Below are 17,365 nucleotides of genomic sequence, written 5' to 3'. Positions count from 1 at the left end.
CAATAAATAAATATATCTCTGATTAAACCTTCCCCCAAGTACTCATGGCCACTTCAACACCACCAGGCTTGAAGGGACTGAGAGGAAACTAGAGAGAAAAGAGACAGTGGTCTTAACCATTTGTGGCTGAAATATCCCAATTCTGCAATTTTTTTTACAACTTATCACCATGCGAACACACTGCTAAGGCTCCTTCTGGTCCTTGAAAGGGGCCTGTCCAAAGTGAGGGGCTTTGAAGTTTACGCTCATTGACTTCTTGGCAAATCTGCCTCAGCTTCCACTGCTCTCAACATCTTCCAAGCCCTTATCCCCTTCTCCGGGATTATTGCCATCACCTCCTCTTTCTTCCTTGCCCCTTTCAGTCTGTTCTTAACATAGTGCCCAAAGTGATCCTGTAAAACCTTAAGTCAAATTACGTCACACCTCTGCTCAAAAACCTCCAACGTTTTCCCATCTCACCTTGAGTAAAAGCCAATAAATAGTGCAGGTAGCCCTGGATTATTTGGTCCTTTGCCTTTCTGACCTCACCTCCTGGGATCCAGCCCTTCCTTGCTCCACTCTGGTCTCCTACAGTTTCTGGAATGGCCAGGCATGCTCCTATGGGGCTCTTGCATTTGCTGTTCATATAGCCTAGACCATTCCTCCCAGATATTCACAGGGCTTCCTCTCCTATCTCCTTCAGGGAAACCTTGCTTAACCTCAACTCACTACTCCTTATTCTTGTCTCTGCTTTATATTTCTTTATAGAATGTTTCACCATCTAAATGCTATGTTTTGCTTATTGTCTGCCTCTTTACTCTGGAATGTGAACTCCTTGAGGTGTGGATCTTTGTTTTGTCCACTGCTGTATCCAGTGCCTAGAACAGTTCCTGATATAATGACTGCCTTCTGGTAAACACGGGGGGCTCTGCCTTAACCTTCCTTACTCTGGCCCCATCAGCAGCCCACAGGACCATCTTCTGAGAAAGAGCAGTGAAAGCATAGTTACTGGAAGTCCAGTTTCCCTAAAAGGGAAGACCAAAGGTGAAATAGTAGCAGGGTTTTCTAGCATTTGAGCAACTTGTTTTTATAAAGAACTGTTTTCTTGTGAAGTGAATCACCAGAGGATTTGATCACTAAGCTATAAACCTCCTGCATCTCCTCCTCTTGTCCCCAAAATGTAATCCAGAATCACTGGAATAGTAATAGGAAATTGCCAAATCATATAGTATAATTTCTCTTCCCAGCTCAAAGGAAAAATACAAATTTAAAAAAAGGGAAGAAAAAGAAAAGGAGACACTTGAAATGTTTGTTCTTGTTTATCTTTTCTTTTCATTTTTCTTTCTCCTTCTGACTTTGAATAAAATGAACCAGAAAATATTACAGAAAAGCAAGAAAACAGGCTGCTATAGAGCATCCCACTTGATCAGAGAGGTGTGGCATTCTGGTGTGACAACTGAGCTGAGGACCAGGGAAGACGATCTCACTTGTAAATATAAAATGTCTTAAGTTGTTAACATAACAAGACATTATCCAAAAAGTTAAAAATACAAGTAAAAGTAATTATTCGTAATCTCACCACCATGACAGAAAAGCTGGCATTTTGGTATATTCTCTCCTAATTTTCTTCTCATATGCATACAATTTTTCATTGTGGTAAAAAACATAAAATTGACCATCTTTATCATTTTTAAGTGTACAGTACAGTACTGTTATGCATAGATTTTATATACATGTTGTATTTTTCATAAGCTGATTTTTTCCCTCACTTTACCTCACATCAAATAAATTTTCCATGCAGCAAATTTGTCTACATGCTTATAATTTTAAAGATGCATAACATCCTGTCCCATGGTTATAATATACTTTACTTAGCTGTTTACCTATAATCGGGCAGTTATGCTGTTTACAATTTTTCACTCTTAAAAATTTTATTATAACTTTTAGTTCACATAGTATCTTTCTCTTTAATATTTTTAGTGATCTTCTTATGATGATTTTCTACAAATTTTCTAGGGAAAACAAAGTCAAAAGTGATGTCTTGCATGGTTCTTGGAAGTTACAGTAAATTTGCTCTCCAGTGGTTTGTACCAGTTTACAATGATCCCAGTGAAATATGAGAGTACCAATTTCACCACACTTTCACAACTTTTCCTTTTGCTAATTTAATATTTTAAAAGATTTCTTATTTTAGTATGTATTTTTCCTATATCTATTTTCCTTGATTACTTTCTCTTTGGGGAAACACTAGTTTGTGTCTCCTGTTCAGTTTACTTTTGGGAGAATTGTCTCAACATTTTTCTTATTCCTGTTCATGGGTTGTATACATAATAGAGATTTTAACCCTTTGTCATATTTACTGTGAACATTTTTACCCATCTGTTTTTTAAAATTTCTGGTTAAATTGTCATTTAAAGCAATTTAAAATTGTTATATGGTTCAGCTCTTTTGCATGTGATTTCTTCTATCATCTGTCATCTTAGAAAATTCTCTCTACTTTGCCTTATCCTTAGGGCTTTAATAAAGGATTTAATTCTGTTTTAGCTCCCTGATTTTATTTTTCTACATCTAATTAGTTCATTCATTTTGATGTATGATATGTAGGTCAAATTGATCTGTTCCTTAACTATTAACTAGTTAACCAAGATTCATCCTTTAAATATATTTGAAGAAACCTGTGAATAACTGAGGTAGGTCTAGCCTGTAAGAAGAGTTCTTGTGTGCTGGGGCAGGGTTCCAGGCTCCCTGGGGCAGGAGGAGGTAGGTGCAGCCCCAAAGGACTTAGAGGGTGGTGTGGCTCAGTGAGAACAGAAAAGGAGCAATAACCAGAATGAAGTGTGGGAGTGCACCTAAATGTTCTTGCGTTTTCACCTTGTCTTTTCCCTTCAAAAACAACGTTGAGAAAGGAATGCACTTCTGAAAACTTAAGACCACTCAACCCAGAGGTTTTCCGATCTTGTTAGAGTCCCATTAAGTTTCGAAAATGAGGGCTCTCAGTTGACCTTCCGCAACAAATTTACTGACCACTTGTGTATGGAGCCTGTGTGAGAGGCAGAACAGCGCCAGGGCAACCATGAGTTATGTTGAGTGAAGAAAAGGATAAAAGGGTGATGAGAAGAGAAATGCGGGTAGATGTAGCAATGGCTTCGCTGTGCAGCATTACTGGTATGGGGTGCGGCACTGTCACTATAAAGGGCAGCCCCCACCCTCTATCCTCCGCCGCACCTCCACCCTCTCAGGTGGTCGAAGCCCCGGTTAACACAGAAAAGAATCTCCATTTGCTTCCCTGCCCTCGGCCAGGCAGCCAAGTTCACGCAAGCTGCATCTCAAAGCTTTTGCAAGAATCTTAATCCTGGAAGAGAGCCACGTGCACTAGACTGGGAGTCAGAAGTGCCCACCCCCCATCCCCACTGCTGCTCACGAGCCTGGAGCCCGAAAGCTTAAGCGACCACACTCGGAACACACGTCTGACCTCTTGGTTCTGGTTCTCACCCGCCTACCCAGGTTCGCAGTTATCTTTCCTTGCCGGTGCTCAGAGTATGCAGACCACAAACCCATAATCACTTGTTTTTTCTTTGCTGGAACCATGTATAACACTGCTTGACTTTCCGTCTTTTAACTGGCAGGCAGGTGGAGGGAACGCGCTGTACCTCTACCTTGTCCCCAGTTTGTCGTGAAGAAGTCACACATGTTAACCTGTAGGCAGAGCATCTTCCACTTTAATCTTGAAAAAGAAAAAAGATCTGATCTATTTAACGTTAGCGCGTTGAGTCCTGATACCTGAACCTGTTAAGAGTGACGACCACCGTCCACTGTGCCAGACTGGCTCTCAGGGAAGCCCAGCCACTGCTTCTCTCCAGGACAACCTCCTCCTCGCCACCCTCCACTGAGGGAATTCACCCTCGGGGCAGCCCCGCCTCGCTCCCTCCCACAGCCCCGCGGGACCGGCAAAAAGAGGAGTAGTTGCTTCCCGCAGAAAGGCCCTGGGGCGCTCCGTGGCTCTCAGGATGCGCAGTGGGACTCCGTAGAGCCGCTGTCCCCTCCCCTGGCCTGAGCCCCCAGGGCGGGGGAGCCAGGGGCCGCGGAAGAGTGAGAGTGACGCCCGCGTGACTGATCGCCGAGGCGAAAGTCCCCCGAGATTGAGACCCCTGCGCTGGGGGGAGGCAGCCGATGCGCAGGAAGATGCCGTGATGGGTCTAGGGAAAAAACCAACAACCCCAAAACACCCACTTGTGTTTCTCAACCTGATTTCTCCGAGAGCCGTCCAAAGACCCCAAAAGCTGCGCCGCGCCTCCCCGACCCCCCCACCTGCCCTAGCGTCGCCTGTTGTGGGTGGGCTATGCGTTCCCTCCCGGGTTTCGGAGCCACCACGTGACTTCCACGAAGAGTGGGGCCCCAGGGGAAAGTCGCGACAGGGGTGGGATTTGGGACCCCGAAGTGCGGCGAGAGGGCGGGGAGAGGAGGAAACGAGGCGGGGGTGGGAGAAGGAGGGGCGGGGCGGACTTGGGGACGGGAAGGACTGCAGGCTGGGACTGGGGGGTGGGGAAACCCGGGCGACGCGCAGTGGGCGCCGGAGCCAGGAGAGCAGGAAGCCCGAGGGGGCGGGGCAGAGGCGGCGGCCGGCAGGTGCGGGGGCGCGAGGATGCCGGTGGCTGGAGAGAGCCGGTAGGCAGCGCCCCGCGTGCAGGGCGCGCCTGGCGGCGCGGCCGCTCCTTCGCGAGGCTGCGCGGCGGGGCGGGCCGGGCCGGAGCAGCGCCCGGCATGTCGCAAGGGCTCCTGGCCGCCGGCAGCGTCCTGCAGAGGAGCGTCGCGGCTCCGGGGAACCAGGCGCAGCCTCAGGTAGTTAACTAGAGGCTCACGGAGGACCGCGGAGGATGCGGGGGTTGGGGCGCCGGGGGCAGCGAGGAGGCGGGTGCCGGGGCTCCCGATGGTGACCGCTGAGTGCAGGGGTCGAAGGTGCTGCGGGAGCCAGACGCGAGCCGGAGTTGGGGCCTTTGCCCGCGGGTCTGCGGCGCACGCACGGTGCCGGGACGTCCGGGACCATGACTGGGCTTCGGTGCCTGGGAGGAGGAAAGGCCAGAGGGCGCCCACGCCTGGCTGGGGAGGGCATGGCTCACGCTCCCCCGCACGTGGGGTCCGCGCTGCCCTGGGTGTCGCCATCCATGCGCCGCCGTCGGCTGCCATTTCACTGCCGGAGCGCGTGGCCTTTCCCAGCTGCTCTGAGCCGGGGCCAAGGTGCGGAGAGGGGAAATTCCGCGCCAGGGGGCAGCTTGTGCCCAGGCACTCCCAACATCTACTCTAATCCGGCTGCCTCCTGAATGGGGAACTCGGGACCCATGAGCCTGGGGGTTCGAGGTGGGTACCCAAAGTGGGCCGACTCCACCCTCAGCGCTAGTGGAAAGCCCTCGGCCCGCACCCAGTCTCCTGCGCTGTCCATAACTTTTACAACCGCGTACTCAGGAAACAGACAAGGTTGGCCACAGGAACTGCAGTATGAGAACTTCCCACTCAGCGGCCTTAAGACTGAGGCATTTCATGGTTATACCCTTCTTCTCAATTCGGTGCCTGGCACAGAATGTCATCGGGTGACGCTAGAGAGTCACACATCTGAGTTTGGGCCTCGGCTTTGCCACACGCAAGCTGAGTAGCCTTGGGCAATTTGCTTAACCTCTGTGAGAGCCTCTTTCCCCACATGTAAAATGAACATGCTAATATCAACTTCTCGTGATTTTTACAAGAACTGACTGAGATGTGGTTCATAACATATGAATATCTCAACAGTTTGCTCCCCTCTTTCTGTCTTGCTTAAATGTTTCTGTCAGGTTGTGAGATATGATCATAAAATAGGTGATAAATCCAGTTTAGAGAGCAGCTCCTACAGGGCAGGGTGAAGGCTGCTTCCATGTGCTCTATGACTTTCTGATAATGGGCATGATTTGGTGACAAGCACAATGAGGGATTCAATAAAAAGTAGCATCAACCTTAACAGAGGTTTTTGAGGGCAAACCATGTGCCGGGAGCTTTGGGATAAAAATCTCATTTTATCTTGTGCAGCCCCAAGCATTGGGCTGTTAGCATGATCATAGCAGAGATTACTGACCACTTGTTCAGGGCATGTGTTTCTAGTGCCCAAGACAGTAGCTGGCACATGGCAGGTACTAAATTAATTCTTATGGAAAAAATGAATGAATCACACAACAACGAGAAAACGGAAAATTCAGAGAATTTAAGCTATTTACTCAAGTCCATAGTGATAGTAAGAGAGAAAACCAGGAGCCGTGTATTTTTAAAGCTGAAGTTCTGTCCGTTACACTACATGTGGTATTCTGGTTATGTTTACCGAGACTTCTTTGCCTCTAAAAGACTACATTTTAACGTCTTGTGCCTGTCCCTTAAGCACTGCCTTCAGGCCACTTTTATTTGTTATTTTATTTATGTATGTATTATTTATTCTTTTCCCTTTTATAGCTTTATATTCTTACATATGCTGAAGATTCTTTACCCACTATAACCTGGGGGAGATATGGCTTTCTTATTTGGAATATTAGACTAAATAAAATGATAACTGAAAATATTCTTTATTTTATGTTATCAGTATTTGCTTTCCATTAAAAGTACTAATTGAATAGCTTTCCTGTGTTTGTATCCCTCTAACCTCTTGGCTTTTAAACTCTTTAAAGTTAGTATTTATCTACCTCCACCCTCTGGTATCTTCTTTTAGGGTTCTGGAAAGCAAATATTGCTTGACTTTTCTATAACTGGCTGAAGTGTTTTTTACCATGGTAGGTGCATTTTTCTGCTTGCCTTTCAGGATAACTCTTGAAGGATTTGACTAGGTTTGGTAAAATCATATATCGCTAAGAGCTTCTAAGACATCATAAATTTTCTTTCTGATTCACTCATGCCTGTGAAGCAAAAAGCGTAGTTCAAAGGAGTGTATTGTCTGTGGTGCTGAGGATCATTTGGTCTATTGGGAGAGTTCTGTGGTTGCAATTAGTTATCAGTCTAATTGTGATTTGCACACATTATCAAAAGTACCTGTTTGTGTGTGGTGGGGGAAGCCTGGCCCATGGCAAGTCCCAGATAGCAGCCGCCTTCTGCCTTTCCCGTCCACACAGGAACAACACCAACGCCACACCTCTTCCAGGCACACACCCTGCGGGGGAGAGGTTTGTGAACATTGGTTTGGAGTCCAGCAGACCTGAGTTCCACTTCCCGTTCACCCCCTTACAAGCTGTGATACCTGGAGCAAGTTCCTCAACCTCCCTGAGTTTCTTATTCCTCATCTTTTAAATGGCGGTCCCACCCCACATTTCTAGGGGTGGTGGTGGGGGTTAACAGCTAGCACAGACTTAGCATGTGGTGAATGCTCCTTAGCACCGAGCCGCTGTTATCCCACTGATGTAGCAACAAGCATTGCTGTGGCTACAAATAAAATGGTGACACTCCACAAGCAATGCTGGGCAAAGAGACTGGGCAGAGGTGAGGCGAGGGGCCTCAGTGTCACAGCTGATCAAACTTTTTCCCCCAGAGCCCTGAGGATGATGACAGGAAGGTCCGAAGGAGAGAAAAAAACCGAGTTGCTGCTCAGAGAAGTCGGAAGAAGCAGACCCAGAAGGCTGACAAACTCCACGAGGTGAGAGTGTGGTTAGGGCAGAGCCACGTTAGGGCTGCAGCGAGGAGTCATCCTCTGCGCTGGCACTGTGCTGGCCCTGAGGTCATGCCCTGGCCATCACCAGTTTGGCCACAGGCACATCTAATCCCGTCGTGTCTTTCCAGCCCAGGGTTCTGATTCTTTGCTTCCTGGTGTCTTCATTTCTCCCTCACCCGTTGGTTGCATCTCACTCATGTTTCCTTTTCTTCCTTTTTTTAAATAAAACAAACCAACCCCAAACCGCCTTTTGATCCTGATTCCCTTTCAAGCTAGTGTCCCATTTCTTTTCTTTGCTTCCTTTACTTCCCTGCTCCTTAAAAAAAGACCTGTTGTCTCCATGTCTTCAGTTCCCATTTATTCCCTGTCCTATGTGATAGTTTCTGCTCCCCCAACACACACACACACACGCACATACGTGTGTGCACACACATACACACACACAAGCATGCACGCTTCCTACAGAGGCTGCCTGCTGAGGCCACTAGTGCCCTGGCACTGCCTGGTCCAGGGGCCTCTTTCTAGTCTCCTCATCCTTGACCTTGCTGGGACCTCTGACACCATTGACCCTCCCCTTTTTGAAACCTTCTTTCAAAGTCTTTAGCTTCTAAAAGACCACATTTCCTATTTCTTCTGACCCTCTTAACCACTTTTTTTTTTCTCGGTTTCTTTGTTCGCTTTTCTACCTCTGTGTGTTTTCTTAAATGTTGGTGTCAAGCAGGCTTTCAGACTCTGCCCTTTTCTCTTCTCAGCCTGGAAGATTTAATCTATTAATCAGTTCTCCCAACATCAGTTCCCAACGTTGATTACTCCCAGGTAGGCACCAATGACTCCAATAAGACCTCTGTCCTGGCCCTAAGCCTGTATCTACGAGGTCTGATTATGTGCCACCAAATGGGTTACTGCAGGCTCCTTGGTATCTGCCCAGTCATAATAGAGTGTCTGTTCACCCTGAGACTTTCTCTTCTCACTGTCTTCAGGTTGTAGTCAGTGGAACTAACTAACCAGCTATCTCATAACCCAAATCAGGAAACTGGAATTTATTCTAAATTCTTCCATTCTCCTCCACCTCTGCGTAATCCCACATAATCTCACAGCTGGGACAAGGGAACCGTCCCATATCAGAACTGATATCGAAGGCATCCCAGGATCTGTCCAAGGAAGTGATGGCAGTTCCATGCTTTTGTCCTTGCACAGAGTTGGTGGGAATATTAAGAGTTTTAGTTCAGCTATCTCCTGCCACACTTTCTGGCCATAGATCAGGTCATAGATCGTCTTAGTAAGGCCAGTCTAGGAAGGGGGTGGTATTGACAGCATAGGAGACTCTGAGGCTTTATGAGAGGAAATGACAGTCTCTAAAAACCCTTGCACGATGAGCAGAGAATAGATTTAGAATGCACATACTCCAGGCAGAGTGGACCCACTGATATAAATTCACAGAGGTGCATACATTATAAATGTCACATTCTTTCATGAAAGTAGGAAGTCTGGGTGGTGGAAAGAGATGAGGGTCTCCAGACTAGGGTTGGGAAGGTGTGTCTCAGTCTGGATTAGTTCTGTAAAATTTCCACAGGAGAAATGGGATGCCCTTTGCCTCCTTTTTTCCTTCCACCTTGCTCCTGAAGCAATCCTGGTTCTAGCTTCGTGCTACCAAATAACCACCCGAGGGCACTTGTGGCTCAGTTAGCACAGGCCTCGTGCATGAGGACCCTTCCTCTCAAGGAGCTTCTGGTCCGAGCCAGGTGCATGAATATCCAAACACACTAGAGGACACTCAGCTTTAAGTCCCAAGTGATGATGTAGGTAGAGGTGACTACATGACTTGGACAAGATCCTTCATGGAGCAAGGTTGAGTAGGTTCAATCCAACACATATTTATTAAGAACCACTGTCGGCAAGGCATGAGAGAGAGGCGTGAGATCTCATTCCTGTCCTCAGGAAGCATAGAAATTCCCGAGGAAAGTATATTCATTTCCTATGGCTGCTGTAACAAATTATGACAAATTTGGTGGCTTAATACAGCACAGATTTATTATCTCACGGTTTTGGAAGTCAGGTGTATGGAATGTGTGAAATGGGTCTCAGCGGGCTAAAATCAAGGTGTCAACAGGGCTGCATTCCTTTAAAGGCTCTGGAGAGGAATCCATTTCCTTGCCTTTTCCAGCTTCTAGAGGCTTCTGTGTGCCTTGGCTTGTGGTCCCTTTCCATTTTCGAAGATAGTACTGGCCAGTTGAGTCTTTCTCATCCTGCGTTACTCTGACACTGTTTCCCTCGTCACGTGTCCTTCTCTGACTCTTTCACTTACAAAGACCCTCATGGTTACAGGGGCCCCCCTGCCTAATCCAGGATAATCTCCCCAAGAGTCTTAACGTAATCACATCTGCAAAGTCCCTTTTGCCATGTAAGGTAGCATATTTACGGGTTCCAGAGGCTGGATTTTACATCTTTGGAGGGGCATTATTCTGCCTACCACAGAAGGTTACTTAAGTACTTCAGTTTCAAAAAAAAAAATGGGTCTCTCTCAATTTCTGTCATCACTCGATTTGATAACCAAATGAACCGATGCCTGGGAAAGGTAGGGGTAGTTCGCCACATTTACTCCTGCAGTGGCTGGAGCGCCCTTCCCTGGGGTTTCCAGCTTGTTCTGCTGTCCATAAACATGACTGTGCCAGTTGCCCCCTTTCCAGAATGCGGCTGATTGATCTGAAACCCAGTCCCTCCATGGAAGAACACACCCTTCCCCTCTTTGTGGAGCTAGAAGAATGGATCTGGATTATGCAGCACTGGCAGGTCACTTCAGCAAGGCCATTTTGTTGAGAAACACAGAGTCAAGGAGGCCAGGACAGTGGTTCCATCCATAACCAGATCCCAGCCATAGTCTACACCTTTACTGTCAGTAGCCACACACAAGTGTCATCGGTCACTGGTGTCAGTAGTCACCTTGGTAACTACATTTTAAACTTTGAAAAGCAGCTACATGTTGAGAGTGGGAAGTCTGGTTTAAAAATGTGGTGAAGAATCATTTTACTGTGCTCCAGTGAGTGGGGCAGAGGACCTAGCACACTGCTGTGGATCACAGCTGAAAGCGCCTCACGGCTTACTACCAAAAAGTGACACAGAGATAGGAAGTCACAAATTTGGAAAAATGAAACCTATAGATTTGCTCAATGCAAGATTACCACAAACCTTTGATTTGAAAAACAAAAACAAAAACAAAAACCCACAATATCTGCAAAGCCCAATAAAGCAAAGTGCAATAAAATGAGGTATGCTTGTAAACCATCTAAGCTGGGACAAGTGAGACCCAGACACAGCGCATGCATACCTTCTCCTCAAATATGGAATGAAGCCAGCTCCTTGGGAGACACCGGCTACTCCCTGGGGAGATGAGCCCATTATAATGGCTTTGAGTAAAGCTTTTATCCCATAAATTCCTCTCTCCCGTACTGTGGGCTAGTATTGCTAAATTATCTCCAGGTGACTTGAGATCTTCATTTGCCTTTCCTGAATACCATGAGGGAAATATTTAGAGCAAGACGTGTTTAAAATTCCCACCATTCTTTCCTGCCCACTCAATTCTTGCACATCTCTCACCTCCAACACCCGGGAAAAACTCCTCCAGTCCCGGCTCTTACAAGTCTTTTGGCCGCCTTCCTCCTTCCCCAGTTCTCCATCCCCAAAGCCGGGGACTGTCCATCAGGGCAGGACCTCCTTGGAGGGCAGGGCGGGAGGAGGGCCTGAGAGGGTCAAGCCAGAGGGAGGCTGGGGTCACTCTTCAGAGCTATCTGAGTTTCTCCCCAAGGTGGCGGTTTCTGGAAGTCACACTATAGTGATAAGAAGCTGTTCCTAGTATGTATCTTGCACCTCACTGTTCACTGTGGCTTTTCAAGTCATCCCTTCAAGGCATTTACCCCTCTTATGGGGATTTTGACCCCTATTCATCTCTGAACCTTAGGCACACGCCTGAGTCCAGATTCACAAATGGGAACCCAAGAGAACAGTCCAGGTCTCTTAGACAAGTTGAAAGTGGCTCAGAAGTGGGTCACACTGGTCCAAGCCAGGCACCCAAAGGTGTAAGAATGAAAAAGAATTTTGAGTCAGAAAAGGAAGGCAGCGATGCCATCCTCAGGAGCCCCAAATGTCACAAACTGACAACTTTCTTGGGCAATATGTTTGTGGTATGTGTTGCCCTGGTGTTTTCAGAGATTGCATATTCTAATAGAATGTTTCATGGTAGTCCTCACGGCTTTAGAAACTGATGATGACACTAATTTGTACAGCCCTTGCTGGTGACACAATTTTTCTGCTGGGAAGCGTATGAGCTTAATAGGGAATAGACTTATTGTAAAATCCTGAGCTCTCAGTGGCCTTCACTGCTGGTAACCACCCTGGGGGGAATTTGGGCCCAGGCACTGCTGAACAGAAGCAGAATTGCTATCACTGCATGAGAGCTGCAGTTGACCTGGAAGTCACGGATCAGGTCCCAAGTCTGCATGACCTCGGAGAAGTCACTGTAGCTCTGAGTTTCAGTCGTCTCGCTTGTGTAATGGGGTCTGTGTCCTCCTGATAGCCTCTTCCTGCCCCTCATTTCCTTCCCACCTTAGTTATCATCTCTGGTCCCTGGTACGTTCGCTTCCTTACCAGTCTTTGCCTCAAAGGCATCCTGGACCTTGAATCGCCCCTAGACAGCCCCCATTCTCCAATCAACCTCTCTTAGATGCCCAAACCAGGGTTTCTCAACCTCAGCACTGTTGACATTTGGGATCAGCCTTTTCTCATTGAGGGGTGGGGAGGGGGTCTTGTGCTCATAAGACATTGAGCAGCGTCCTTGGGTTTGACCCACTGGAGGCAGTGGTGCCCCTTCCCCAGCTGTGACAACCCAGACTGTCTCCAGATGCCCCAGATGTCCCCTGGGGACTGCCCAAATTACCCCAGCTGAGAATCACTGCCCTGGACAGCTTCACATCTGAGGCAGAACTAGGATTTGCTGTGAATTCACCACCTCCAATTTCTAGTCTCTGCTTTGTGACCGTGTCCTGCAAATACCCAGGGAAGGCAGCATAATGACCTCGAACCCTCCCTGGGCGAGAGATTCCAAACTCAGCAAGATTTGGGCTAAACAGATCATCTCTTTGAAATTACAAAAGGTGTCATGTTCTTGGTGTATTTCTCATGCATGTGAAGTCCGGGAAATTTCTCCTCTGGGTGAAGTGGGCCGTACTCATTCCCTCCACTTTGTCCCCACTCTGTGTTCTCATCTCCCCTTCCTCCACTCCCCCCCAGCTCCCTCTTTTATTTTTGTGGAACTGGTCTGAAGAAGAATTTGAGTTCTTCTCTCATTTTATTCCCTCAGCTCAATGAAAGTCCCTCTGCAGATTTATGAGTAAAAGTTAAATCCCAGAAGAGAAAGTCCCCGTGGAGAAGGCAGCGAGGGGCCTGCTGGGTGCCCGTGACAGGCAGCTCTGTGGCCTGTCGGAGCTGGGGTTCAGGGAGAGCAGTGGCACCTCGGGAAGGCTTTAGGCAGCGTGGCCCTCATGGTTTCCAGAGAGAAAGCTCCTACGCTCACAGCGTCTTGCCACGAAGTTTAGTAAATACACAAATGCAGTTTGGAACGGCCATAGGAAGAGACTTTCCTGTCCTTTGAATCTGGTTAAAATCGCAGCACACTGGAACCATTCAGATGTATCCTCATTTTACTTGGAGGTGAAGAGGATTTCTGGTTGCTGCGCAGAGCCCTCTGCGCGGGCAGACTCCCCCCGCGATGCCTAGCCTCCATCCTCCCTCACTTCCAGACCCTCCCCTGCCCCTGCAGGGTCTCTTGCTGTGTTGGTAGACTGAATTCTGACTCCAGGACTAGAGTTCGTCAGAGGCCCAAGGAGAGCGTGGGGAGTCAGGGGTGTTGGCCTGGAGGAGAGCTGAAGGCAGCTTGGAGCCAAGGCGCTGGTGAAGGCAAACTGACCCAGGACAGACTGCGGGGAGGAGGGTGAGGCCTGCTGCCGTGGAGCATATTCCAGGCCACCCTGAGAGGAGAGCCTGCCTGGGAAAAGCAGGAGGCAGAGGGATAACTCTGATGGCCTCAGCATGCAGCCCCTCTGGGGCCCTCGTTGTGAGAGAGAGGAAGGTGCGGGAGGGAGGGGAGGAAGGGGGTAAGAGAAGGAAACTGAAGGTAAAGGCTGAGGAGTCATTGAGCACACAGATACTAGCACTGGGGCCTGTGAGGCAGGAGTACAGAGGGGAGCAGAGGCCCCTAGTTGCTATACACTTCTGATCTTTAAGGAGAGACCTTGTTTAATATAAGTAAGATTGAATAGGATGCAAGACTGAATAGAACACGTAATGAGAGATTTGGTTCCATTAGGTGCTGTGATCAGGGAAGCCTTCCTGGAGGTGGTGGGCTTGAGCTGGGCCCACACACAAAAGGAGGAGGGCAGCTCAGTTGAGGAGAACAGCTTTAGCAATGGGCAGAGTTGAGAATTTGCTTGTGTCTTTGTGGCTTGTGAGAAAACTTTTTTTTAGTAATATTTTAAAAAATTACTGGTAAGAGAAAAGATATGATGGATAATAAGTTTGGATCCTTAGCTCAGGAAATGCCTAGTGTGTAGTACAACACAGCCTCTCCACATGAATCAACCTAGAAATGATTGAAAACAACATTTAAACAAGGTGCAAATAAGACTGTCAGCCTTAAGAAGGACTCTGTTGGCATGCCACAGGGCTCTGCAATTGCCTGAGTATTGTAGGACTTATTAATGAGTTGGATGAAGAAAAAGAAGACCTTCTTAAGTTAGTGGGCAGCTGTGTGATATCACTAATCAGGAGGTGACACAATGAAGATTCAGAAAGATTTCGCTAGCCTGGAAGATGCCCAAGCAAAGAGGTGAAATTCAGTAGAAGCAGGTGTAAAGCCCACCCTTAAGCCAAAATAACAATTGTCACCCAAGTTCAGACAGAGAAGCGGCCTATGCAGATGAAGCTTGCGGTTCTCTGCAAGCTCGGGGAGTATCCTCAGAGCAAGGTGGCTACACACTTGGGTCTTGCTGAGAGCAGACTACTTCCACGCACCTGCCCTCTGCATGGTTGGACCACTCCCAGAAACATGCACTGTGTTTTGAGAACAACTTCTCAGAGCTTCTGGCAAATTAGAGTGTGTGTCAGGGGTGACCGCCAAAAAGAGAGGGACCAGAAGTCCTGAAACTCAAGGAACTCAGAGGACCTGAGACGGTTGGGCTCAGAGAATACCTAAGGGGAAGTGGTATGGGGCTGTCCCATAACATTTTAAGAACCGCGATGTTGAAAACGTATTGCATATACTCTGTGTGGTTCCATAGGTGGAACCAAGCTCAGTAGGTGGGTTTGAAGGAGAAAGCGATTTTGGATCAGTACAAAGAGGAGCTTTTTGACAGAGCAGCTCAGAAGTGGCAAACACTGGCCTTTGAAGGGAAGAATGCCAGCACACGTTGGGTGTTGGAGTTAGAATTACATAGGGAAGGTTTCTGTACCGTGTGGATTGGGCCAAGGGGTCTCTCCCCCAGTTCTAAGCCCTTGTAAACTCTGATATAGTGGAAACTTAACAGGTGAGCATTGGAGCAAAGCCAAGGCAAGGGGTATTTTCATTCATTTATTCAGCTTTCAACAAACGTTTGTTATGTTCCAGGTACTGTTCCTGGTGCTGGGGCTAAAGCAGTGACCCCAGCAGAGACCTTCAGAAAGCTCAGCAGCTGCTGGGGGTTGGGGGCGTCTGACTGCAAAGGTGCAGGAGAGAACTTTCCAGGGTGGTGGAAATGGTCTATGTCTTGATCAACATAGTTGTTTACATTTGTCAAAACTCATTGAATGATATACTTAAAGTAGGTGTCCTTTATTTTACATAAATTATAGCTCAATAAAGATGACTCAAAAAAAGAAGCCCTGCTCTCAGGAACCTTTCATCCTGGTGGGAGGGGAGAGACATTAAGCGAATGAGTAAACAAATCTGAGTGGTGGAGGCAGGCATGGTTGATGAGAAAGCTTTCAGGGAAAGGGGTCAGCATCGGTGGTGAGAGTTAGATCTTTGGGGAGGACAGAGGAAGGATATATGGCCTCAGAACCCATTGTGGGTATTCTGTCTTCCCAGGAATACGAGTGCTTGGAGCAAGAAAACACAGTGCTGCGGAGGGAGATTGGGAAGCTGACGGAGGAGCTGAAGCACCTGAGCGAGGCGCTGAAGGAGCATGAGAAGATGTGCCCGCTGCTGCTGTGCCCCATGAACTTTGTGCCGGTGCCACGGCCGGACCCCGTGGCTGGCTGCCTGCCCCGGTGAAGCCCAAGGACGATCCTCCTCTGCCCAGCAAGGAGCGTTGGTCTTTTTCACACCTGGGAGGAGGGTTCCCTCTGCATCTGCATACCTGGGGACCTGTGGCCAGGTCACCTCCTTGGACCTCCTGGCCATGTCCCCAGCAGCCTGGGCTCGGCATGATGCTCCCGCAGGCCCCTGACTTAGAGTCTCCCGTGGATCCAGGCAGGGAGACCACCTTCAGGAGTCCCTGCACATCCACTTCGGCAGCTAGTAGGTTCTGCTGTTATGCAGAATCATTTCCTTTAGAATCTGAATAATAAAGATGGTTATCCTCTCTCCTTTCACCAAGTTCTTGGAATTTAGAGACACAATACCTTTCCTCTTCCTGAAGAGGTCACCTCCAGTCTCCTCAGGTTGTTTTGCAGCTCCTGGGTCTCCCTTCCCCTCCTGGTCATCTCCCCCATGGACACACTCAGCTAGATGAGGGAGACACCCCAGCGGGGTCATGCAGGGGCGAGCTGGACGTGACTTGCTTATTTTATGATCTGTGTACCCTCTATCTTGATCAACTCTCCCACCCAGCCTGGACCATCATGGAAGATTTTCTGTTCCAGGCTGGTTTTCCCAACTGCTCTGTGCACTCTTGGGCCATCTACCATTCCATAAGTAGTCATCGGGTCAGGGGACAAATTTATAACCATCTGAATCACACTTGAATGGGGGAGGTCTGCCCCCTATGTAAACAAGTATTTGGGGAGATGAAGAGAAGAGAGCTATTTCCTTTCAAAAGTCCCATCCAACTCTATTCTTTCAGGAGCAGCAGAACCAGGCCAAGTTGAAGGTGGCCCCAGTGAGAAAAGCAAAATAGTAGAGCACGTCCCATCCCTTTCCAATTCTTTTTCCGTGGAACAAGGGAGTTGTGGAAGGTAGGGCCAGCCCATCATAAAGGGAAATGGGAACAGAAAAGAAAGTGCTTTGTTGGAAATGTCAATGATTTAAACAAAAAAATGAAAGAAAGGAAAGATACAGAAAGCAGCTCTTCCCGGGGTGATGGACTTGCTGACTTCATGCCTGGATTCACATTGGCTACTCCCCACAAGCCTCCCCTTTCCCGGGGAAGGCTCCCCCTGCCTGCCAGAGGCTGGCCTGCTGTCTTCTAACTCACACAGGCTGATGGCAGCAAGATTTCCATTGTCAGAGGCACTGGAAGCCTGCCATTAGATAACGGGGCCCATGCCTGCTGGCAGGACTGGATCAAAGCATCCCAAATGCAGCCATTTCAGGGAGGTGGTGGAATTATTTAGCACAAACGACTTTTAAATCACCCAGCCTCATCTTTTTACTTTGCAGGTGAGGGGTGCAGCGAGGGGAAGGGGATTGTTCACGGTCACCTGTGGGTGAGAAGCAGAACCAGGTTGTGACCCACCGTAGTTGCTAGAGTCAGGCAGCAGCTGTGCCAC

At 48.2% G+C, this 17,365-nt stretch overlaps 1 protein-coding gene across 1 annotated transcript; it reads left to right on the top strand.

The window, feature by feature from the left end:
- Nucleotides 1-4,527: 4,527 nt before the first annotated feature.
- Nucleotides 4,528-16,236, top strand: BATF3 (basic leucine zipper ATF-like transcription factor 3). Its single transcript, XM_032466742.1, has 3 exons — nucleotides 4,528-4,818; nucleotides 7,511-7,615; nucleotides 15,744-16,236. Exons 1-3 carry the CDS (start codon nucleotides 4,741-4,743, stop codon nucleotides 15,927-15,929), a joined length of 369 nt encoding a protein of 122 aa, XP_032322633.1. The 5' UTR covers nucleotides 4,528-4,740; the 3' UTR covers nucleotides 15,930-16,236.
- Nucleotides 16,237-17,365: the final 1,129 nt, after the last annotated feature.

The sequence above is a fragment of the Camelus ferus genome, chromosome 23 (assembly GCF_009834535.1).
Source record: "Camelus ferus isolate YT-003-E chromosome 23, BCGSAC_Cfer_1.0, whole genome shotgun sequence".
In the NCBI taxonomy this organism is placed as follows: domain Eukaryota; kingdom Metazoa; phylum Chordata; class Mammalia; order Artiodactyla; family Camelidae; genus Camelus; species Camelus ferus.
Note: the sequence above shows the minus strand (reverse complement) of the source record. Positions and strands in the feature narration are given on the sequence as shown.